At 37.2% G+C, this 26,782-nt stretch overlaps 1 protein-coding gene across 1 annotated transcript; it reads right to left on the bottom strand.

Annotated features, from left to right (window-relative positions):
• On the bottom strand, nucleotides 1–26,317 carry IL1R1 (interleukin 1 receptor type 1; the record flags this gene model as incomplete). The annotated part of the gene is made up of 10 exons (XM_079721266.1): nucleotides 26,254–26,317; nucleotides 18,940–19,174; nucleotides 18,652–18,841; nucleotides 17,710–17,878; nucleotides 15,685–15,750; nucleotides 11,484–11,601; nucleotides 10,607–10,758; nucleotides 1,895–2,038; nucleotides 946–1,113; nucleotides 1–419 (listed from the first exon to the last, which is right to left on the bottom strand). The coding sequence occupies exons 1-10, from the start codon at nucleotides 26,312–26,314 to the stop codon at nucleotides 1–3; spliced, it is 1,722 nt and encodes a 573-aa protein (XP_079577392.1). The 5' UTR covers nucleotides 26,315–26,317.
• Nucleotides 26,318–26,782: the final 465 nt, after the last annotated feature.

The raw sequence follows: 26,782 nt of genomic DNA, 5'->3' as shown, positions 1-26,782 counted from the left end.
CTACCCGAGGGGCACATGGACCTCCAGTGGCCGTTTCTCCTTAGAGTCCAGCTGAGTGGCTGGCGACAGCAGCTTGTGCTTGGCCGAAGGCGGCTGCCGCTGGACTGGCATGTGGTACCTGACCCTCTTCCAGAACCTCGAGTTCGTAGACTGCGTCCCTTCTCTAATGTCCCCTGACCAGCGTATGGCCCCCTGTTTCTGCTTAATGAATTTAATGGATTCTGGCATTTTCTCATAGTCTGGAATTTTCTCTAGCTCCAGAAGGACAACTTTAATTCCTTCCTGAATGAGAGCGTTGTACATGGCTATCTGCTCTTCAGATGAATTTCCCAGCCAGCAGAATCCTGATATTTCTCGGGCCAAAATGATGATCAGTCTTCTGCTTTTCTTTATGGTTTCATTAGCAACCTCAACGATGCCTGAAAAACACGAAGCACAGCAAGTAAACTTTCAACTTACAATCATTCCCTCCAGAACCAAAACCCCTCAAGGTTCTTCCCACCCATGGCCTATGTCTCCTAATGCTCTTTTTTTCTTGCCTTACCTAAGATTGAAGGAGTTTCTCATTTTACAGAATAGATCAAAAACTGACCCACAAAAGGTAAGCAGGGGTCAGAGTACTTTAAGTAGAAATTTATAAACTTTCTTGTTAAACCACTGGATCTATATCACTCCTATTTTACCATCAGTTGTAAAGTAACTACTGGATCTAACTAGTTACATTTTCCAAAACGAAATAAAACTTAGTTAATTGTTGCCCCAAAAGAATATGAGAAAGGTAAACACTTTGCATTTAATATGACAATCGTCATCATGCACCACTTAAGAGGCTCTTAAAATTGTCAAATATGTACACCCAGGTCACAGTCTTCCAGAAAGAGGGAGCCCAAGTTTAGTAATTAAATTAGTTTTACAAGACTATTACTTTTTCCATCGCATACATACTTTCCCCAACGTAGTCATCTCGGCCACTGATGAACAGCTTATATCCACACTGTTTTTCCAAGACCTCAGGTAAGACTTTAAACACAAAAATATCTGAGTTAGAGGTGGACCCTTCCCCAGGGGTCTTTGGACATAGTATGTATGCATCATACGTCTTTCCATCTGAAGCTAAAGAGAAAATGCAATATATTTAGAACCAAAAGAAAAAAAATGAGACTTGGTAAAGTCAATATCACAAACATGCATTTCATAGTTAATTATTAATTTTGTGTACAATGGTATGAAGCAACAACACCAAAAGTATAATGCCTTTTTAAAGTGTTCATCTCTTTACAAGTTTACATTTATTCTGTTTTACTACAAAGTTCTTCTTATATTATTCGATGGTCCCCTCATATGCAAACATTCTTTACCCCTCAGTATGGAACTACCCTTATCTCACTGTTCTCATCTTCCCCAAATGTCTAAGCCCTGAATTCTATCCATTCTTCCTTTTATATATTAGTGTAGTATTAGTTTTTTTGTGAGGTTTAAACAAAAGAGAGAGTGCTTCCCTGATGCATGAAAATGACATCATTTCTTCCATTTGATGGCAGATCATGGGGTGATCTGTGTTCTACCCAGCACAGAGCAAGTCCTCAATCACAGCTTCTGAATAACTGGATTTATAAGCAGATGCTCTAAATGCCTGTTTATCCCACCATTATGAACACCAGAGCAGTAACTTAGAAAATAATACTATCCAGTCTATTTGGTTAAGAAACTATAATTATACTTAGAAAATAATACTATCCAGTCTATTTGGTTAAGAAACTATAATTATGTATAATTATGTTATTTTGTATATGCCACATTTCATTTTAAAATTTAAATAAAACCCCTCTTAGTTAGCTTTTACATCTCTTAACTATCCCAACAAGAAAATACTGCATAGAATACAAAATTGTACCTTTTTTTGGGAGAAAATCATAGAAAGAATCTCTGTACCAAAGCACAATGTCAACCTTGAAGACTTTATAGATGAAAACAGAGCATGTAATTACCAATGTTAACATGACAAATATACCAATTGTGGGCGTCTGGTAATCAGGGACTACAGCAGAAAAGAGGAGAAAAAATATTAGAACCCAAAGAATTTAAAAATTGAGCATAGCAAATTAAACATCATCCCAGAGAAACCATATTTGGGACTGGCCTGTAATCCCAAATCCCAGACAGTATTAACCCATTCATTATCATCTTTTATTAATGAATACTAATGTACAAAGTCATTGAGAATGGATACTGTATAAAACTAAGGTGCATTATATTAAATTTTCACCTAAGTCGTATGTAATAACATAGAAAAAATACCAAAGACCATAGGATAGAGCATTCCATAGGACTACGAGTGAAGTCAGAGTCACTCAAAAGCCTACAAAAGTTCTACAAAAGTAGAAGAGTCAGGTGGAGAAAGCTGAAGACAGGAGGAAAGGAGAAAAGGGTTTAGGGATGCCAGACAGTGTTTCACACTTCCACATCCTCCCAGCTTCACATGCTAGTTACTCATCTAATGACTGCAGAGGAGTCATGTGGAGAGGTAAGGGGGAGGAGAGCAGAGAAAGAAGGAGCCTTCTAAATGTCAGGGGCCAAGGAGGCATCCAGAAAGCTCTGTTATTTTGCTTTTCCAATTTCAGTCATTGATCCATCTGCAGTTGAACTGGCTATGAAGTGGAACTCAAGATAGATCAATATCCGATTGGCCCAACTGATAGTGCACGTTTACAGTCTTAATTACTGTAGCTTTGTACAAGATCATGATATCTGAAGTGTAAATCTTCGCGATTTGTTGTTTTTATTCAAGACCACCTTGACTAGTCTTGGCCCTTTACATTTCCAATATGACCTTTAGGATAAACGTGCCCACAACAACATGCCCACACAAATGCACACCCACACCTGAACAAATATTGCTGAGATTTTGATTGGCATTGTTTTGAATCTATAGATTAATTTGAAGGGAACTAACATATTTATAATACTAAGTATTTCAGTCTTTCAATCCATGGATATTGTATAGCCCTCCATCTATTAGGTCTTTAATTTATCTCAATAATGTATTTTTAATTTGTATCACAGATTTTGAACAGCTGTTGCTGGATTTATTCCTACATACTGAATATTTGATAGTTTTTGATGCTACTGTAAATGTTATTTTTTAAACTTAATTTCTACTTGTTGGTATTTGCAGAAATACATAGAAATACTATATATAAACATATACACTAGTGATCGTGTTAAATTCATTTAGTATTAATTCTAATAGTTTGTCCATAGATTCTTTTAGATTTTCTTCCATGTACACATTCATAAATACTGTATTTTAATTCAACTACAAATTATCTTAAAATATTTCACAAACACTTTAAGATTTTTTTTATTGGAGTATAGCTGATTTATAATGTCATGTTAGTTTCAGGTATACAGCAAAGTGATTCAGTTATATATACAAATATGTATATAATTCAGTTAGATATGTATATATATTGTATATATATATATATATTCTTTTTCAGATTTTTTCCCCTTATAGGTTATTACAAAATATTGAGTATAGTTCCCTGTGCTATACAGTATGTTCTTGTTGGTTATCTATTTTATATATATTAGTATGTATATGTTAATCCCAAACTCCTAATTTATCCCCCACCCTCCCCTTCCACTTTGGGAACCATAAGTTTGTTTGCTATGTCTGTGAGTCTATTTCTGTTTTGTAAACAAGTTCATTTGTATCTTTTTTTTTTTAGATTCCACATATAAGCGATATCATATATTTGTCTTTCTCTGTTTGGTCTACTTCACTTAGTATGATAATCTCTAGGTCTATCCATGTTGATACAAATGGAATTGTTCTATTTATGGCAGAGTAACATTTTATTGCAAATATATACCACATCTTCTTTATCCATTCATCTGTTGATAGACATTTAGGTTGCTTCCATTGTTAAATAGTGCTGTTAGGAACATTGGGGTGCATGTATCTTTTTGAATTATAGTTTTCTCTGGATATATGCCCAGAAGTGGGATTGCAGGATCATATGGTAACTCTATTTTTAGTTTTCTAAGGAACCACCATACTGTTCTCTGTAGTGGCTGTACCAATTTACATTCTCACCAACAGCATATGAGGGTTCCCTTTTCTCCATTCCCTCTCCAGCATTTATTATTTGTAGATGTTTTGATGATGGCCATTTTGACAAGAATGAGGTGACACCTCATTGTAGTTTTGATTTGCATTTCTCTAATAATTAGTGATGTTGAGCATTTTTTCATGTGCCCGTTGGCTATCTGTATGTCTTCTTTGAAAAAATGTCTATTTAGGTCTTCTGCACATTTTTTTATTGGGTTTTTTTGTTATTATTATTATTGAGTTGTATGACTATTTGTGTATTTTGGAGATTAATCCCTTGTCAGATGCATCATTTGCAAATAATTTCTCCAATTCTATAGGTCGTTTTCTCACTTTGTTTATGGTTTCATTTGCTGTGCAAAAGCTTGTAAAGTTTACTTAGGTCTCATTTGGTTTTGTTTTTATTGGCATTATCTAGAAGATGGATCGGAAAAAATATTGCTGTGATTTATGTCAAAGAATGTTCTGCCTATATTTTCCTCTAGGAGTTTTATAGTATCTGGCCTTACATTTAGGTTTTTAATCCATTTTGAGTTTATTTTTGTATAGGGTGTTAAAAAATGTTCTAATTTCATTCTTTTACATGTAGCTGTCCAGTTTTCCCAGCACCACTTATTGATGAGATTGTCTTTTCTCCACTGTATATTATTGCTTCCTTTGTTTAATTGACCACAGATGTCTGGGTTTATTTCTGGGCTTTCGATCCTGTTCCATTGATCTATATTTCTGTTTTTGTGACAGTACCATACTGTTTTGATGATTGTAGCTTTTCAGTATAGTCTGAAGCCAGAGAGCCTGATTCCTCCAGCTGTTTTTCTTTCTCAAGATTGCTCTGGCTATTCAGGGTCTTTTGTGTTTCCATAGAGATTAAAAAATTTTTTGTTCTAGTTCTGTGAAAAATGCCATTGGTAGTTTGATAGGGATTGCACTGAACCTGTAGATTACCTGGGGTAGTACAGTCAGTTTGAAAATATTGATTCTTCCAATCTAAGAACATGGTATATCTTTCCATCTGTTTGTGTCATTTTCAAATTCTTTCATCAGTGTCTGATAGTTTTCGGGGTACAGGTCTTTTGCCTCCTTAGGTATGTTTATTCCTAGGTATTTTATTCTTTTTGATGTGATGATAAATGGCACTGTTTCCTTAATTTCTGTTTCTGATCTATTGTTAGTGTATAGAAATGCAATAGATTTCTATGTATTAATTTTCTATCCTGCAACTTTACCAAATTCATTGATGAGCTCTAGTAGTTTTCTGGTAGCATCTTTAGCATTTTCTATGTACAGTATCATGCCATCTGCAAACAGTGATGGTTTTACTTCTTTTCCAATTTGGTTTCCTTTTATTTCTTTTTCTTCTCTGATTGTTCTGGCTAGGAATCCTAAAATTAAGTTGAATAAAAGTGGCAAGAGTGGGCATCCTTGTACTGTTCCTGAGGAAATCTTAGAGGAAATGCTTTCAGCTTTTCAGTGTTGATTATAATGTTAGCTGTGGGTTTGTCATATATGACTTTTATTATGTTATGTTCCCTCTATGCCCACTTTCTGGAGAGTTTTTATCATAAATGGGTGTTGAATTTTGTTAAAAGCTTCTTCTGCATCTATTGAGATGATCATATGGTTTTTATTCTTCAATTTGTTAATGTGGTGTATCACACTGATTGATTTGTGGATACTGAAAAAACCCTGCATCCCTGGTATAAATCCCATTTGATCATGGTGTATAATCCTTTTAATGTATTGTTGGATTTGGATTGCTAGTATTTTTTGAGGATGTTTGCATTTATATTCATCACTGATATTGGCCTGTAATTTTCTTTTTTTGTGGCATCTTTGTCTGGTTTTGGTATCGGGGTGATGGGGGCCTCATAGAATGCGTTTGGAAGTGTTCCTTCCTCTGCAATTCTTTGGAAGAGTTTCAGAAGGATAGGCACTAACTCTTCTCTAAACATTTGGTAGAGTTCACCTGTGAAGCCATCTGGTCCTGAACTTTTGTTTGTTGGGAGTTTTAAAATCACAGATTCAATTTCAGCACTTGTAATTGGTCTGTTCATATTTTCTGTTTCATACTGTTTGTCTTGGAAGACTGTACCTTTCTAAGAATTTGTCCATTTCTTTTAGGTTGTCCATTTTATTGGCATATAGCTAGTTGTTGTAGTTTCTTATCCTCTTATGACACTGTATTTCTGCAGTGTCAGTTGTAACTTTTTTGTTTCTAATTTTATTACTTTGGGCCATCTCCCTTTTTTCCTGATGAGTCTGGCTAAAGGTTTATCAATTTTCTTTATTTCTGCTCTGATCTTTATGATTTCTTTCCTTCTACTAACTTTGGGTTTTGTCTGTTCTTCTTCCTCTAGTTACTTTAGGTATTAGATTAGGTTATTTGAGATTTTTCTTGTTTCCTAAGATTGTGTCACTATAAACTTCCCTCTTAGAACTGCCTTTGCTGCATCCCAGAGGTTTTGGATGGACATGTTTTTTTCATTTGTCTCTAGTGTTTTTTTTTCTTATTTCCTCTTTGATTTCTTCAGGTGATCCATTGGTTCTTTAGTAGCATATAATATAGCCTCCACATGTTTGTGTTTTTTGCAGTTTTTTTCTTGTAGTTGATTTCTAATCTCACAGTGTTGTGGTTGGAAATGATGCTTGATATGATTTCCATTTTCTTAAATTTACTAAGGCTTGCTTTGTGGCCCAACATGGGATCTACCCTGGAGAATGTTCCATGTGCACTTGAAAAGAATGTGTATTCCCTGCTTTCAGATGGAATGCTCTTATAATTATCAATTAAGTCCATCTGGTCTACTGTGCCATTTAAGGCCTGAGTTTCCTGATTGATGCTCAGTCTGGATGATCTGTCCATTGATGTACGTGGGGGTGTTAAAGTCCCCCACTATTATTGCCTTACTGTCAATTTCTCCTTTTATATCTGATAACATTCTCCTTATATATTGAGGTGCTCCTTATATGCTAAGTGCATATATATTTACAATTGTTAAATCTTCTTCTTGGATCGATCCCTTGATCATTATGTAGTGTCCTTCTTTGTCTCTTGTAACAGTCTTTATTTTAAAGTCTATTTTCTCTGATATGAGAATTGCTACATCAGCTTTCTTTTGATTTCCATTTGCATGGTATATCTTTTTCCATCCCCTCAGTTTCAGTCTGTATATATCTCTAGATCTGAAGTGGGTCTCTGGTAGATGATATACGTATTTATGGGTCTTGTTTTTGTATCCATTCAGCCAGTCCGTACGTTCTTATTGCCATCTTGTTAATTGTTCTGGATTTGTTTTGGTAGGACTTTTTTTCTTTTCCTCTTTTGTTCTCTTCTCTTGTGATTCGATGACTAACTCTAGTGTTAGTTTCCTTTTTTGTGTGTATATCTATTGTAGATTTTTGGTTTGTGGTTAACATGAGGTCTTGGTATAGCAGGCTATATATATACATTATTGTATTAAGTTGCTGATCTCTTAATTTCAAATGCATTTTAAATATCCTGCATTTGTACTCTCCTGATCACTGGTTTTCATATCTTTGTCTGTCTATGATTTCCTGCCTTTACTGTATGTTTTCCTTTACTGGTGAGCTTTCCTGTTACATAATTTTCTTCTTTCTAGTTGTGGCCTTTCCTTTTCTTCTTAAAGAAGTTCCTTTAGCATGTTTTGTAAAGCTGGCTTGGTGGTACTGAATTCTTTTAGCTTTTACTTATCTGTAAAGCTTTTGATTTCTCCATCAAATCTGAAGAATAAACTTGCTGTGTAGATTATTCTTGGTTGTAGGTTTTTCCATTACATCATTGTAAATATACAGTGCCACTCCCTTCTGGCCTACAGAGTTTCTGCTGAAAAACCAACTGATAAGCTTATGTGGTTTTCCTTGTATGTTATTTTCTGCTTTTCCCTTGTAGCTTTTAATATTTTCTCTTTATCATTAATTTTTGTCAGTTTGATTACTATGTGTCTCGGCATGTTCCTCCTTGGTTTAATCCTGTACGGGACGCTCTGTGCTTCCTGGAATTGGGTGACTGTTTCCTTTCCCATGTTAGGGAAAATTTCAGCTATTATCTCTTCAATTATTTTCTCAGGTCCTTTCTCTCTCTCTTCTCCTTCTGGGACCCCTATAATGCAAATATTGGTGCATTTGACATTGTCCCCAAGGTCTTGTAAACTGTCCTCATATTTTTCATTCTTTTTTCTGTTCTGTAATAGTGGCTTCCACCACTGGGTCTTCCTAATCTAATTTTTCAGCCCCATGGTAGGTTATGAGTCTGAACTTTTAAAAGCAACCTATATGATTCTGAAAATAAGTGGTTTCAAGACCAATTTTACAAACTATTAATGGAGCAAATAAGGAACTCTAATGGTGAAATTTTGAGGAGAATAATTTTAGTGCAATGAAAAAGAAAAGGAGACAGCAAAGGAAATAAGGGTACAATGAAGTAAGAGAAAGTACAAGAAGCAGAGAGTAGAATTTTAAGGAGAGCTGGCAAATGCTGCAGAGTATCAGTGAAATGAGGAGGGAGAGAAAGCTGAATAACACTTGAAAGAGTCTGTAAGAGGCTTGAAATATCCAGTAGGCCATGAGGAATCACTGAAGCCTTTTAAGAATAAGAAACACAAGATGGCAGAGTAGAAGGACCTTGAGTTCTCTCACGAGCACACCAAAATCACAACTGCTGAACCACCATCGACAAAAGAGTGGAACCTACCAAAAATGACATTCTACATCCAAGGAATTAAAGAAGAAATCACGATGAGATGGTATGAGGGGCACACTCGCAGTATAATCAAATCCCATACCACCCGGGTGGGCAACCCACAAACTGGAGAATAATTATATTGCAGAAGTTCTCCCACAGGCATGAGAGCTCTGAGCCCCACATCAGGCTCCCTGACCTAGGAGTCTGGCATCAGGAGGAAGAGCCTCCAGAGCATTTGGCTTTGAAGGCCCATGAGGCTCCACTGCAGGAGCTCCACAGGACTGGGGGAAAGAGATTCCACTCTTGGAGGGCACACAAGGTCTTGTGCACACCAAAACCCAGGGCAAAAGCAGTGACTCCATAGGAGTCATTACCTGCTGGTTTGGAGGGTCTGCTAGGCAGGTGGCAGCTGTGGCTCCCTCTGGGATCATAAAAGCTGGTGGCAGACATATCTGGGAGTGTTCATCTGCGTGAACTCTTGATAGAGGCAGATATCTTGCTTGGGTCTTTGGCACCAAGACCTGGCCTCCTGCAACAGCCTGTAAGCTCCAGTGCTGGGCTGCATCAGGCCAAACGACCACCCAGGGCAGGAACACAGCCCCACCCATCAGCAGACAGCTGCCTAAAGACTTCCTGAGCCCACAGCCAGCTCTAGACGTTCCCCTTGACATGGCCCTGCCCCACAGAGGGCCAAGCCCCAGTGGCACCCACCAGTGGTCAGGCACTGGCCCCTCCTACCAGGAAGCCTTCATGAGCCCCTAAACCAGCCTCACCCACCAGAATCAAGAAAACTATCATCCCACAGCCTGTGGAACTGAGTACACAAACAGGTCAGAAGCTACCCTGGGACCAGCTGGTCCCAGGCCATTGGGTAGCAAGAGGGGAGTGTACTGACACATAGGACATCCCCTACAGAGGGCCACTTCTCCAAGACCAAGAAACATAACTAATCTTCCATATACATAAAAATACAAATAGAAAGTTAACAAAACGAGACAGCAAAGGAATACATTCCAGACGAAGGAACAAGATAAAACCCCAGAAAAACAACTAAATTAAGTGGAGATAGGCAATCTACCCAAGAAAGAGTTCAATATAATGATCATAAAGATGATCCAAGAACTTGGGAAAAGAATGGATGCACAGAGCAAAAAGAAGTTTTTAACACAAAGTTAGAAAATACAGAGGCAACCAGAGTTGAATACCATAACTTAAATGAAAAATACACTAGAAGGGATCAATGGCAGAATAAATGAGGCAGAAAAATGAAATCAGTGAGCAGGAACACAAATACTGCCAATATTGTGTTTGATTACAGAATTCATGAAAACCAGTAACTTCTGACATCCTGTCTGGAAAGTGGATATTTAGGCTTCCCCTGTGCATTCATCATGTAGTTGTTTACCTAAAAATACTCATTTAGGTACCGAGGATGACCAGACTTAAGTTGCTATTAGCTCTGGAAATAGAAATGATTAGTAATTATCTGCAACATCACAGAATTTATATTCAAGTAAAGAAAACTAAGATAGATATGGACATGCATAGCAGAGGCCCTAATACCTCATCTGTTTGGGCAGAGAGACGGGTTAAGAGTAGGCAGCAGGACAGAAAAACTTCCTAGAAGAAGTATAGTTCAGCTGGGAAGTAAAAAAGAAATGGCAGTCCCCAGGTTAAGAGGAATCTAAGAGCATTCTGGGCAGAGGAAATAGCATTGTAAACCTCAAGGTCATGAAATCTTACTACAGGAAAACAAAATTGCATTTCAAATAAACAGCTGTGTTGTTTACCTGGATGTATTAATTGGATATATGCTGTACTCCTTCCTTCTGTATTCTTGGCTAAACAGACAAATGGATGTAGAAAAAATTTACTTTCCACTGCTGTAATATTAAGCCGTGCGATGACTGTACTCCTTCTTTTGTTTAAAGGATTCTGAATGCTGTTCAAAAGAGTAGTAAAATTGTATAAATAGCATCAATTATAGATACGATAAGCATCCCTGGTTTATCATTACAGCAGAAATAATCACCAGCCCTAAGCACAGGTATAAGAATCAGGCTTTTAGCAAGACTGATCTGATATTTCATAGCCCTAAGACCACTGTTAGTAAAAGACTCAGTAGCACAGAGAAATAAAATTAAAATTACCAGGTTCCAGGGAGGAAAATGGGGACATAGGCATTCTGGTCTCCATGGGGCACAAAGAATATATGAAACAAGAGTAGACTGGGACAGATGGGGAAGGGTTTGCAGGTGATGCTAAGAAGTAATAGGGCGCCATCAGAGACCTGAGCAGGGGAGTGCCTGATTCTTGGCCACAAATAATGAGTCTTTTCTAAACTACTTTAAAAATGGAATGACATGAAGGATAATTCAGGACAATTGCTTCATGGGAATGCTGCATTTTTAACTGAATTTACGAGAAGGCCTTCCAAGTGGTCTGGAATTTGTACCATAATGACATGTATTGTCACTTTCATTGGACAAGATCTTATGAATCCTGCTGAGCTTAGCAAAACTCAATATGGGCAGCAAAGGGTTAAGGACCAATCAATGACCAACTTGATCACTGCCACTAGATTCAATCATAATGGTTATATAACGTATGACATGGAATTTAATACCAAAATGTCTCTATGGCATGTCTGGCTCTTAGCATACTTACTGTGTAAACTCTTCCATCATCAGAGGCTCATATTCCTTAATTGCTGACCCATTCCACCTCCAGTAGACAAAGTTACTCAACTGGCCGGTAACATTGCAGATCAGTTGGAGCCAGGATCCTGCAAAGGAATGTATTTTTAATCATAACATTAATGGACTTTTGCCTGATCTATCTAGATTAATAAATGACTGTTGAACAAAAATTTTAAATTATAGGAAAGCAAAAAGAAGAAATTGCCCTTATATCCACCACCGAGAGATAAGCACTATTCCTAACTTTACGTATGTCATTCCTTACCTTTCTGTGTACATATGCAATTTTTAAAATGGGGTGTCAGTGTCTACTATTTGTAATTATTGTACATTGAGAATTTTGGCTCACGTGATTAGCCTTCCAAAATAGGCTATTTCATGGCAGTTTAGTATTCCATCATACAGACATATTATGATGAATTCCTTTCCTATTGCTAAACATAACTTGTTTCTAATTTTCATTATGATTAACATTCCAATGAATGTTCCTGTACATCAACATTGTACATATCCTGAAGTATTACTCTGAATAAAAATCTGGAAGAACTGAGTTAAGAGATACATATTTTTAAAAGCCAAACACCCTGTCCCAAGGGAGACTATATCAGTCTGCACTCTGTCCAGCAGTGTATGCAAGAGTCAGTTATCCCCAAAAGCCCCAGATACCAAGTGTTTTTGGTTAGTCATTGCCAACTGAGAGAAGAAAAAAATTCCATTTAAATTTTCATCTGCATTTCTTGAGCTCATGGGGAATTAACATGTTTTTCATAAGCTTAGTATTCATTTGCCTTTCTTTTAAGAATTGCTTTTTATGGGCTTCCCTGGTGTCGCAGTAGTTAAGAATCCGCCTGACAATGCAGGGGATGTGGGTTCGAACCCTGGTCCGGGAAGATCCCACAGGCCGCGGAGCAACTAAGCCCATGAGCCACAACTACTGAGCCTGCGCCCTAGAGCCCACGAGCCACAACTACTGAAGCCCGTGTGCCTAGAGCCGGTGCTCCACAACAAGAGAAGCCACCGCAGTGAGAAGCCTGTGCACTGCAAGGAAGAGTAGCCCCTGCTCTCTGCAACTAGAGAAAAGCCCATGCGAAGCAACGAAGACCCAACGCAGCCAAAAATAAATAAATAGAACAAATAAATTTTAAAAAAAAGAATTGCTTGTTATTCCTAATGGCCATTACTAAACTGCATTCTCATATTATTAACCATATGATGCATGGAAGCTCTTTATTTATCAAGGATGGTAACTCTTTATCATACATGAAAACTACCACAAATATCTTTCAGAGCTTGTTTTCATTTTGTTATTGTTTATGGAAATTCTTTAGTGTATATATTTTTATTATTTGGCCAAATTTACAATTGTTTTATACTATGTCTTCACTATTTTTTGTTGTTGTTGAAAAGCTCTCTCTACCATCAAATCAGGAAAATATTCCATGTACTTTTTTCTTTCAGGTATGTATGATGTTTGCATTGTTGTATTGTTTTGACTGTTTTAGTTCTTTAATCTGTCTAGAATATAACTTGGGTATGGTATGAGAGAAAGCTTTAACTTAATGTTTTTATCCACATAGTTGACTGATAATTCCAGAATCTCTTATTGAATAATAAATCTCTTCCTCACTAATCTGTTATGTAAGAATTATAAAATAATTATTTATTTGGGACTTTCTAGGTTGATCTGAATGTGTATACTGGCGCCAGGGGTACCACACTCTTAATTATTGCAGTTTTAGGGTAAATATTCATATCATTTAGCTTTTCTTCCCAGTATTATCTTAGTAATCTCAGCATTTTATTCTCCCAGCTGAATTTCAGTATCACTTGCCAATTTTTAAGCCCATTCATATTTTTATTGGAATTCCATTAAATCTGTAACTTACTGTTGAGAGCCCATATCTTTACAAGTTCCAGTTTTTCATATAGGAAAAATACACATCCTTATTACAGTTTTTCTTAAATTTGTGTTTCTCGAGATTGTTTTTATTATTGCTCCCTTTGGAGCTTTTTTGGATTTTTTTATCCCAGTTGCCTAACTCTCCATGAATTTTTAATACCACAGATATACACTATATCTATTGATTTAGATTTTTTCACCTCCTAAGAACCAATTTTCTCCCCACTGCAGACAACATCTCCCCATCCCTTTAAGAATGTATGCTTTAAATCTCCCAGTTTTTTGAGATTTATAGGTTAGAGTTTGTGGAGTTTTTGTTTGGTTGGTTTTTTCTTCCTTATAAATCCAATATAATTTTTAAAGGTTTTGCTAAGCTATCTTATAGACATCTCTATAGCATTTACTGTTGTAAATAGGATCTCTTTTCCCATTGTTTTCTTGGTTTTTGCTAAATAAGTCTAATATTTTAGAATATTAATTTTATATCTGGCCAATACAATAATATTTGTAGGTACATAATTATATGATCTGAAAATAATACAGTTCTTTTCTCCCCTACAGTCAGCATGCCTTGGTTCTTTTATCTTTGTATTAGTGGGCACTTCTGGAACATGTTAGGTAAACTGGTTATATGGGCATCTTTGTCTTGCTCTCGACTTCAATGAGAAGGCCTAGACCTGTAGAAGGTTTAACACTATATAGTGTTTCACCATTAAAAATGTTGGTGACGATTGGTTTGAACTGATGTTATTAAGTGCAGAAAGTATCCCTCAATTCCTATTTTTCTAAGTCATTTTATTGGTAATTAATATGAAATCTTATCAAATAAATGCCTGATTATAGGATAATCATATGCCGCGGTGATCAGGCCTCTGATCAATGTTGTATATTAAAATTATTATTTCCTAATGTAAACTTATTTTTAGATTGTAGATCAAATCTAGGCTTTAGAGCTCTGAAGTATACATTCCTCAAGCATGCTTTCTCAACAGGGCAAAATGTGTTTCTTAGCAAGGAGAGCAAGAAAAGCTTAGCTATTGCGATGGTTTGTGGCCTTTCAAAGTGCCATAGTGCATATCTGGGTATTAAATATCTGAGAAAGTAAAGAGGATTAGGGAAAAAATGGCTTCTTAGGCGCTACAGGGGAGCAATAATGGGGAAAAAAGGGTTGAAACCCTGCTCTGGATTCTACAGGACAATATTTAAAATTTTCACATCTTTGTTTACATCTATGAATGTCTTTATATTACTTTCCACCATGAGGAACAACTTGGCCAAGTACAGAGGTCACACATTTTACCTTCTAATCTCTGTACAACTGCTCTTTGTCTTCACGCAGTTACTATTACAGAGTTCTATATGCCAGCCTGATTTTTGATCCTCTGATACAAAAATCTGTGTTTATGTTTGGACCAATGGTTTCCAACAGAACTTTCAGCATTGGCAAAAATGTTCTATAGTTGTGCTGTCTCATACGTAGTCACTAATCACATGTCGCTCTTCAGCCCTTGACTGAGGGACTACTTTTTAATTAAACTAAATAAATTTACTTAATTTAAATTTACATGTATGTAGCCACACATGCCTAGTGGCTACTGTATTGCATAGCTTAGATCTGACTGCTTATCGTGTTACATCTTTATTCTTGAAATTAACATTATCACTAACTTGGAAAAATAATTTTCTAGAATAACTGTCTTTTTGGCCTGTAGTCCTACTCTTCTACCTAAAAGCTTAACTCTGATCATAAGAAATCCATCCTGCACCAAATAAATTACATTTCTTATTCCTAGGCCTGTTGAACTTGGTCTTTGTTCTTCTTTTTTTTTTTAAGATTTTTTTGATGTGGACCGCTTTTAAAGTCTTTATTTGAAGTTGCTTCTGTTTTATGTTTTGGTTTTCTGGCTGCGAGGCATGTAGGATCTTAGTTCCCCAACCCGGGATCGAACCCACACCCCCTGCATTAGAAGGTGAAGTCTTAACCACTGGATTGCCAGGGAAGTCCCTGAACTTGGTCTTTGGCTGATGTCTTCACGAGTAATAAGTGTCCATAGGAAAGTAAGGGTGGGCCAATCAGACATGGCTAGATGTTTGCCATAAGAGGCAAGAAATCCAAAGAAACATTTAAGACATAATCTGTGCCACTTTCCCTCTAACTTTAGATATATCCACTAAACAGCTTAGGTTGTGTGCAATAAAGGTACAGTTTATCTTAATCTCGAGTTCAAAAAATACTGATTTCAGCATATCCTGATCGTAGCCCACTTACCCAAGACCACTTCTATCGTCTCATTAGCTGGACTCACAATCTCAGGTCTCTTGTTCCTGGATTTCACTGAAAGAAAAACATCCATAAGGTCTCTTATAGACCAGAATCTCAAGTGATGACCACACTTGGCAAAATATACCAAAAATATACTACAAGGCATCTGCCCGATATTCCCTCTACTGGCCAAAGCATATATAGCAGGAGACAGAAGGCCAGAGGTGAAGGTAGGAGGCTGACACAGAGACCACAGCAAAACCCCCAGAGTTGGCCCTTCTGAACCCAGAGTTTGGTGCTGCAAAAAAAAACACACATCACCAGGCCCTGGGTCTCCAGACAAGTGTCCCTCTTCATGCAAATCAGGAAAACCGAGTCGTTGTGGAAAGGGACTTCCCTGGATGGAGCATTATTAACCAGAAGGCCATCTATTGCTAGACGTGCTTGTACTTAGTAATTTTCACAATGACCCAAGAGTGAAAGCCACAGTTACTGAAGAATGCCAAACATTTTGGCATAATTTATTAAAATAAGCATAAAAATACTAAGGAGCTCCAGAAATTAATCTGACCTTTATTTACAGGAAGATTGGCTTCAAGAGTTGATCTGGGGCCAAGCCTGAGAAACTATGAATTTGAATGCCCAGTATTCATTCCGCCACAGTCAAAAAAAAAATGTTAGCTCCGTCAGGGCAGGATACTGTCTCCTTTGCTCCCTAATGTATACCTAGAACAGTGCCTGAAACATAGTAGATGCCCAATAAATATTTATAAATCCACCTTTAGAAGAAAACAAAATACAACCTCACATCTGATTAAGTATATTATTTCTACGTAAGGGATCAGAAAGGATGGCAGAAAGTATTTAAAACCCATTTGACCTATTTTTAAAATTCTGTAGTGCCCTGTTTTCCCTAAAATTTGGTCTGCTGGTCTGGTTGCAGTATTCCAAGAAAAACAAATCGGAGCTATACAATGACCAGAGAGGGGCTGCTCAGGAACTCAGGATGGTTGTGATTCAAGGACTCCTGAAATTTATGAGTCACTGATGCTTGTAGGATGTAGGGAAGGAATTGATTCTGAGACAATAAACTTAACCTTTGACAAAAAAAATGAATTATTGTAGAAATGAGAAAACGTATCTCTCTGAAAAGTGGTCATAATCTGGGTTTACCCAGATTAAACAGATAAACAGGTTTACCCAGATAAACAGGGATAGTCCCTGTTTATGCCTGTTGTCCCAGAGTAATTACTGATAGAGACTGCTTTGACTTTCAAAGTCCTGGTTAAACTAACTCTATTCTTATCTTCCTGAAAGCTTAGGAAACCCTGGTATTTACAGAAAGGTTGAGCATTCTGCCCATCCCCAGGTAACCTGTAGGAGTGCCTTGGTTTTATTTTGTTGTAGTTTTTAATATGAAATGTGGTTAATAGAAGCCTCAGGAAAACTAACAAGAATAATCACCATGCACCTACTCATTTCTCATCTGTTTGGCCCCAGGCACAGGACCACAAGCTGAGCACACTTGATCTCTCACTTTTGCAAAAAGCTTGGAAGCTTGAATTTTCTTAGAGGAGGAAACAGCCTTAGAGAAGTTAAGTGACTGGACTAACAGAGATCTAGCAAGAGTGTAACTTGTTACAAAGTTCATTAGCATCCATCCATTATGCCCATGACGGCTAGACACTCAAGACTGCCCAAGTGAGGGATCTCAGAACTGTCGTTCCTCCAGTGCTTCTCCAGAGAACCCTCTGGAGAAGCAGCTCTAGCCAGGCCAAAGAACATGCCTCCTAGTTCAGCTGGAACACATAGCTCATCCTTGTCTGTTTGATCAGCACTGCCTCTGAAGTAGGAATGAGAAACACATACGTAGCACGTAACAACAAAAACTAAACTAAAGCCAGGTGACCTCTGGCAAGTCATCAAGCTTCTCTTGGATTTTGTCCCTCCATAGACAGTGAAGGTGATATTAGAGTTATGGTCTCTGGGCCTTCCTGGATTTAAAATCCTAGGACTGGAGCTCTGACTCACCTAGAGTAATGAGTTCTATAGCCCGGGTGACATGATACTGCTTTCCCAAGTGTGTGTAGGATGCATGACACGTATAGTGCCCATTATGCGCCGTAGTCACATTCGTGATGATGAGTTTGTTTGTTATTCCAACAAAGTTTATATTGTCAAGAAGTAGAGGTTTGCAATCCTAGACAGAGGGAGAGGAAGGAAGTATTGAAAACCAATTATTCATATTTATATTCGTACATATATGAATAGAAAGGTTCCTTGCATACAAGTTTTAATATTGCATTTTTTTGCAAAGTCATAATTACATTCCCAGGATTTACATTTTTATGCCTATGAGGCTTGCACTTTGAAGACAAGTGAAGACAAACTTACTTTGCAAGAGAAAAACATTTGAGGAAAGAATGCTAACACTATAGATGCTTAGTAATGCTATACTTCCATTCTTCACTGATATTATTTATTTTGTATTTTTTAACCTCTACAAGATGATTCTCCATGTAAGCTCCAACAAGCCGGGTAGATCAAAGATACCAGAATATGATGTATTCCATGGAGTGCTGGCCAATCGCCTTTCAGACAGTTAGAGAAACCACTAGGCTATCCAAGGACCACTTAATGTTTGTAATAAAACACAAAATAGCATATTTTGTAACAAATAGTTATTTCTTAAAAACCCTAAATTTATAATCATCCTTATCTTTAAACATCTTTTATGCCTACTATACTTTTCTCAACTCTACCTTATTAAACAAAAATGACAGTTTTAGTTAAGCTGCAAATTAAATGTGTACAGTCTTAAAACCTTTTAAAAACATCCTATTAAATTTCACCACTCAAAGGCAAAATAATATGCCAAAGGAAAAAGTGCTTTGCAGATTCATCCTATTGTCTGTGATAGAAAACTATTTTATTTGCTAGATGAGTAGAATGCCATATGTAATATAAAATTACCTTATACCACTGTATTTGGGGTAACACATTGTTTTCATCTTTGAAAAAATCCAAATAAGGACATACAAGTTGTCCATCTCCTGGAATCAGCAGTCTCTGTGTAAATACGGCTTGTGAATTGTAACACAAGTTAGGCTCATGCTGTACAAACTCTGCAGCTATTTTAGTTTTGAGGCAGTAAGTTGAATTGCTAAAATAAATCAGAATAGGTTTATTAAAAGATTGTTCTGTCCTTAACTATTGCAGGTAATACAACACGTGTTTGTAACATATTAATTCCTTTCTTACCTCACTGCACAGTAGTAATATCCTGAATCCTCCACTTCAGCAGGAACAAACCAAAGTTTATCTTTGTGCTGATGAATCCTGGAATCTCTTTTTGTAGATACAGGTGTCTTGCCATCATTTTTATACCAAATTATAGGGGCTTTGTGTTCACTTAGGATAAGAGGACATGAACGAGCATCAATTTCATGTGCAGACGAAACTAAAATAACCGCCTCTTCACGTTCCTCACATTTATCTTTAGAAGGGAGAAAGGGAAAGTCATTTCAATAAGAAATTTCAGTGTTTCTTAATGTAATATCTAAATATAAACACACCAACTATTAAATACATTAATTTGTGTTATACGTGAGAGTTAGTAGCCTTATGATAAAGAGAATCATCTTGGAAGTCTAAAAGATTTCTAGTCAAATCCAGGATGTCACTTACTACTAGTGTCCTTGAGCAAGTTATTTAACCTCTCTGCTCCCCTCTTTACTCAGCTAAAAATTGGGGATAAGGTAGCAGGAAAAGATGGCTGCTTCAGTAAAAAGATGGAATAACTGTCATTTACCCTCCCACCTGAACAACTAAAAAATGCACAAAGTATATGAAATAACAATGTTCAAGACATCGAACATCAGGGAATGAGGGACACAAAGGAGGCGAGCCCTAGGGTTTTCCCAAATTACTGTGTAGAGAGCAATTCTAGGCCATGACGTTGCTGGGAGGAAATGCAGGCAAAACCCAGTGTTCTCTCTTGAGTTGAGGAGATGGAGCAGGGAATCCAGGTAAACCAAGAGAGTGGAGGGCAGAGTACCAAAGAGATTACAGCTGTACACAGAGAGTAAGCAAGCTTTGGAGGTCTACAGAATCTCCCTCAAGTTTTTAGCTGAGTATCAATTAGCAGAAGCATGAAAGAAAGCTACCCAAGGCCAGAGTGAAAATTGCCAAAAGAATTAGAGTGGGTAATACCCGGAGCACACACATGCTGGGAATAGTGGCTGTTCTCAACAGCCAGAATGGACAATCCTATCAGTCATGGGGCATCAGGTAGAGAACCCAGAAGGGTTTTGTCTCAGTAGATGGAGCAAGTTAGGCCTAGAATAAATCTTGTTCTGCTCCTGACTTACAAAGCTTAAAAGCAAGACCTAAAAGGATCAACTATTTCCAAGTAACAACCTTGTAAAAGAAAAAAGCTCAAGAACATTTTTAGTAATAAAAAAATATCCAATGCCCAACATGGTAAAATCTACAATATCTAGCATCCAATCAAAGATTACTAGGCATGCAAAGAGGCAGCATAATAAAACCAATAATAAAGAGAAAAAAATCAGTCATATCAAAACTGACCCATAAATGACACAGATAATAGAATAGATGGAAAAAATTAAAATAGTTATTATCACTGTGTTCCACTTGTTCAAGGGGCCAGATCAAGCATGTTGAGTAGAGAAATGAAAGAGATTATTTTAAAAAACCTAAATCAAACCCCTAGAGATGAAAACTACAATGCTGACTTTAAAAAAAAAATGGATGTGATTAATGGCAGATTTGACACTGCAAGAAGAAAAGCTTAGTGAACTACAAGATACAGCATTAGAAACTCTTCAAAACTAAACACAGAGAGAAAAATAACAAAATGAAATAAACAGGATTCTAGTTAGCTGCAGGACAACTTCAATACATGTAATAAGAATCCCTGAAGAACAGGAGAGGTGGGTTGAACAGGAAAAATATTTGAAGAAATACAAGTTGAAATTTTTCACGATCTTATGAAAATGATGTAGCCACAGACCCCAAAATCACAATAAAACCCAAGCATAAGAAGCATGAAGAAAAGCACACCAAACAAAGACCAAAATGATGCAGCCTTCTTGCCAGAAACAATACAAGCCAGAAGAGGGCAGAATAAAGATAGGTACTAAAAGAAAAAACATCATCTACCTAGAATTCTATATCCAGGGAAAGTACCTTTCAGAAATAGAGGCAAAATAAAGACTTTTTTCATATTTATAAAAAGCTATAAAAATTATCACCAATACACCTGTACTGCCAAAACATGTAAGGAAGTCCTATAGAAAGAAAGAAAATAGTGTCAGATGAAAAATGAATCTACATAAACGAATAAATAGCACCAGAAATGTTTACTACATGGGTGATCATAAAATAATTTTTCTTATTATTTAAATCTCTTTAAAAACAACAGAATATTTAAAGCAAAAATAATGTATTTTGAGATTTATAACATATAAAGAAGTAAATGTATGGAAACAATAAGGCAAAGTTCAGGAAGGGAGAAGCAGATATATACTGTTTTAAGTTTTTTATACTATTTGTGAATTGGTATAGTATCACCTGAAGGTAAACACTGGTAAGTCATAGATGGATACCATAAGCACTAGAGTAGTTATTTTTTAAGTTATTAATATAAGCCAACCCTGAAGACAAAATAAATCATGAAAATTCTCAATTAATCCAAAAGGCAGCAAAAAAGAGAAAACACATGGAATTAATGGTACAAGGTGAAAATAAAACAAGATCCTAAAATAAAACCCAAACACATTAACAATCGTATTATATTGTTTTCATGGTCTAAACAACCCAGTTGAAAGGCAGAGATAGTCAGACTGGATAAAGAAAGAAGGATCCAACTATATGCTAACATACACATGAACTCACACATAAACACACTTTAAGTGTAAAGACACAAATATGTTAAAAGTAAAAACGGGGAGGGGAGAGAAATATCATGTTAACACTACTCAAAAGAAAGTTTGAATGTTTATTATTATCAGTCAAAGTAGATTTTACAGTGAAAAATATTAACAGGGATTAAAAAGAGTCATGTAATTATGATAAAGGAGTAATTTGTCAAGAGGTACATAGTAATCCTAGACATTTACTCACCTACTGACAGTGCTTCAAAATACATGAAGCAAAAACTGATAGAATTGCAAAAAGAAATAGAGAAACCCACAATTATAGTCTGAGATTTCAACAGTCTCCTCATAATAATTGGTAGAACAAGTACAACAATTAGACAGAAAATCAGTAATGATATAGAAGATTTGAACAGCACTATCAACCAATTTGGCATAATCAGTATTTACACAAAATCCTACCCAACAACAGCAGAATACACATTCTTTTTAACTGCACACAAAAGAACTTACCAAGATATACCATATTCTTGCTCATAACCCAATAGTCAACAAATTTAAAAGAATTCAAAGTATGTTCTCTGGTGACAATGAAATTAAATTAGAAATCAGTAACAGAAAAATACCTAGTAATTCACCCATGTATTTAAAAGCTGAAAAAAACAACAACAAACAAACAAACAAAATCACCCATGCATCAAAGAAGAAATAAAGGGGACTTCCCTGGTAGCACAGCAGTTAATCTGCCTGCCAATGCAGGGGACACGGGTTCGAGCCCTGGTCCGGGAAGATACCACATGCCTCGGGACAGCTAAGCCCATGCACCACAACTACTGAACCTGTGCTCTAGAGCCTGTGAGCCACAACTACTGAGCCCACATGCCACAAGTACTGAAGCCCGCATGCCTAAATCCTGTGCTCCGCAACAAGAGAAGCCGCTGCAATGAGAAGCCCGTGCACCACAGTGAAGAGCAGTCCCTGCTCGCCACAACTAGAGAAAGCCCAAGCACAGCAACAAAGACCCAACGCAGCCAAAAATAAATAAATTAATCAATTTTTTTTAAAAAAAGAAATAAAGGAGGAGATTAGGAGATAAGTCTTTGGACCTGAATGATAAAGAAAACACAACATAACAAAATGTATGGCATGAACAGGAAACAATACTTAGAGGAAAGTTGATAGCACTAAATGTCTGTATAAGAAAAAAGATCTCAAATTATGACTTCGGATTCCATTTAAGAAATTAGAAAATAAATTACACCCTAAGTAAGCAGAGGATAGTAATAGATCTAGGAGAAAAATCAATGAAATGGAAAACAAAAACAATAGAGACAAAAATCAAAGATACCAAAAGATAGTTCTTTCAGAAAAATCAATAAAATGGATAAATCTCCTGCCATACTGATCAGGAAAAAAAGAGAGGTGACATCTCTCATTAAAAGGATTTTAAAAGAGTAATGAGGAAATATTATGAACAGCCTAATGCCAATAAATTCAACAACTTAAATGAAATGGGCAAATTCCTTGAAAGTACAGACTATAAAATCTGCCTGAAGAAGAAACAGATAACCTGAATAGCCCTACAGGTATTAAAGAAACGGAAAGTGTAGTTAAAAACCTCCAAACAACAAAAAAAATTTCAGGCCTAGATGGCTTCACTGGTATATTCATAGAAGGACCAACACCAGTTTTACACACACTCTTCCAGAAAATTGAAGAGTCAGTAACACTTCCCAATTCACTCTATGAGGTCAGTATTATTCTAATTCCAAAACCAAACAAAGACATTCCAAGAAAAGAAAACCACAAAACAGTCTTCATCATGAACATAGATGCAAAATTTCTTTAAAATATCTTAGCAAATTGAATGCTACCATATATCAAATAAGGACAGTGCATTATGATGTACACAACATCCAAAAAAAAAAACACACACAACAAAACAAAACTAGGAATAGAAGGGAACTTCCTAAAGCTAATAAAGGACAGCTATAAAAACCTTACAGCTATCATATACAAGATTAGAAACAAGGTAAGAATGTCCACTCTAACCACTTCTATTCAACATTGTATTGGAAGATCTAATTAGTGCATTAGGCAAGAAAAAGAAATGGCATACGGATTGAAGAGAAAAGTAAAATGTCTTTATTTGCAGACAACATGATTATCTATACAGAATATGCTATGAAATCTCCTGAAGACCTAGAGGGTTTGTAAGCTGTAGGATACAATATGAATATGCAAATTTGAATGTGTGTGTATATTACCTAAGAACAATTAGAAACTGGATTTTTTAAATGCCTTTTACAATAGCATCAAGATATGAATAATTTAGGATAAATGTGACAAAAGCATCAGACTGATACAATGAAAATTACAAAATAAATTTATTTAAATCAATTTTAAGAGATCTAAAAAAATGAAGACGTCTATACTTTGTTCATTGATCAGAAGACTTGATATTGTGGAGCTGCCCAGTTCTCTCCAAACCAATTAATACTCAATTCAATATTATCTTGATTGTGATGATGGTTTCAGGGGTGGATATGTATGTCAACACATCAAATTGTATACCTTAAACATGTGTGGTTTATTGTATGTCTATTATAACCTCAATAAAGCTATTTAAAAACAGAATGGAAATAAAAGTGGCTAGGCACTCAGCAAGGTACCTGCACTGATGGAGAACTGGTAAGTATTTAGCTCCTAGGAGTAACAGCAGCAACAATAACAGTGATAAAAGAGTAAACCTTAAGGTCTCAGCTCAACACACTCTCCTATTTATCAGGGGTTTGCTCCACCACTCCATCAAAACTGTTCTGATCAAAGTCACCTACGACTTTTAAGTTGCTAAATCAAATCGACAACTCTCGGATGTCATCTTACTTAGCACATCTGCATTGGACACGTGTTATTCTCATCCTTGAAACACGTTCTTCACTCGGCTTTCAGGACATTTGTCTGGGTCTCCTCCTACATTTCAGGCCAGTCTTTCACTGGTTCTTGGATGAATGGAAGCCTGACCACCCATCCCTGGAGGGCTGCAGGGTTCACTCCTTGAAGTTCTGTTCTTTTCTAACCACACTCGCTCCCCAGGTAGACTCATCTAGTCTCGGGGTTCTAATAGCAGCTGCTTGCCAAGGTCTCCAATTTTATACTTCCAACCCCTGGCTCCAGACATCTCTATTTAGACATCTAACTTTAACATGTTCAGTCTGAACACGTGACCTTCCCCCCTCCCGTCAACGGCAACTCCACTTTGCATGTGCTTGGGCTGAAACCCTTAGTCATCCTTGATTCTTCTCTGTTTCTCACACTCACATCCAATCTGTCTGCAAATCCTGCTGGCTCAGTCCTCAAAGTATATCCAAACTCTGACAACTCACTTCTCCTTGTCACCCTTGAATAAGTTACCATCATAGCTTGCCTGGATTGCCGTAATGGCCTCCTAACTGGCCTCTCTGTTTCTCCCTTTGCCTCCCTAGGATCTGTTCACAATATAAGAACCAGAATGAGCCTTTAAAATATGGAAATTCCCTGGCGGTCCAGTGGTTAGGACTGCACACTTTCACTGCTGAGGGCCCAGGTTCGATCCCTGGTCAGGGAACTAAGATCCCACAAGCCGCACGGTGTGGCCAAAAAAAAAAAAGAAAGGAAAGTTAGATCACCTCTCTGGTTTTAAACAGGGAACCTACACAGTCTTCCCACCTCAGAGTACAAGCCAAGATCCTTAGAAAGGTCTACAAGGCTCTCTACACAGTCAAACCTCCACCGCCCCCCATTACCTGAATGACCTCACCCTGTACCACATCCCTCACCATTCCCTCTGCTCCAGCCACAGCAGATTTCAGCCCCTGGAACACGCCAGTACTCCTGGCTTCAGGGCCTTGGCACATGCTGCCTAGAATATTTCCCCACCCCCAACCTGATCTCTATATAGCTCCCTCCTCCCGCTCCTTCAGGTTCAACTCAAAAGTCAACTTCTCAGTGAGGCCTTTTCTGGCCACACTATCAAAAAATTTAACCTTCTGACCACCCCAATCCCCAAAGTGTATACTTTACTTTTCTGCTTCTTTACCTCTCCACACTTATCGCCACATGACATAATATATATTTACTTATGTAATGTATTGTTTCTCTCCCCTACTGGAATGTAAACCCAGGCAGATATTTCTGTCTGGATTATTCACCACTGTAGCCCCAGCAGCTAGTGCCTGGCGCACGGCAGGAGCTAAACGCATTTGCAGCAAGAGAGGGAGAGGGAAAGAGAAAGAATGAATAAATGGAGAAAACAAAGCACTGCCGGCCATGGTTCATAAAGACTGCATTTAACACCTCTTCTGAATGAAAGCCAGGATTCCCCATATTACACTCTTCAAGCAGCAACAAAGTGGGAAGAGGCCTGGACTAGACACTGGTGACGTGGATTATAGCTTTTGCTCTGAAACTAGCTGCATGACCTGGGGCTCTTAACCTCAGTGGGCTTCAGTTTCCCAATGTATAAATGAGAGAATGAAAAGTAAAGACCTTGAAAGGACATCCAGCAATACGGTTCTGTGACTTGGGCATCCACAGACACACGTAAGAAAAATGACTCTGTTAACCAAGGTACTTCATGTATTCTAAATCACAGATTTTCTTAGCAGACAGGAACACAAGGAAATGCTTAACTCACCAGCCTCCAGAGAAGAAGTCAGTAGAGCTATGAAACAAACAAGCCTGAATAATACTTTCATATTCTCCTGGAGAAACAGAGGAATGAAAGAAAAATTTTAAATGTTACTATTCCCAAAAACATCTCTAAAACTACATACACAGACTCCCCACCCCGGTCCCACCCTTACCCGCAAGTCACACTGATGGGTTAGTCTTCCTACATCATTTATGTGATCATGCTTCTGGATGCAAACTGGGGAAAAGGGGAATGAAGATTTTTAACAGAACTGGGGACAAACTCACACAACTTAAGATTAACAAAACTTCCATCAACTGTTCCAACGTTCATTTCCATTTAAATTTCCCCCAAATCTAATCTATGCTACACCCAAAATAGACTACCCACTAGACCCTAAACCATCGTGCCTCTACTTACATGGATGTGTTCCCCACCTGGAATGTACCCACTGCCAGGACCCACTTGCAAAGTCTCCCCATACTTCCAGATCCTGCTAAAGCTCACACCTTCACTTTATAAGGTAAGACAC

The sequence above is a fragment of the Hyperoodon ampullatus genome (assembly GCF_949752795.1).
Source record: "Hyperoodon ampullatus genome assembly, chromosome: 15".
Taxonomy (NCBI): domain Eukaryota; kingdom Metazoa; phylum Chordata; class Mammalia; order Artiodactyla; family Ziphiidae; genus Hyperoodon; species Hyperoodon ampullatus.
This window is presented reverse-complemented; position numbering and strand designations above follow the sequence as displayed.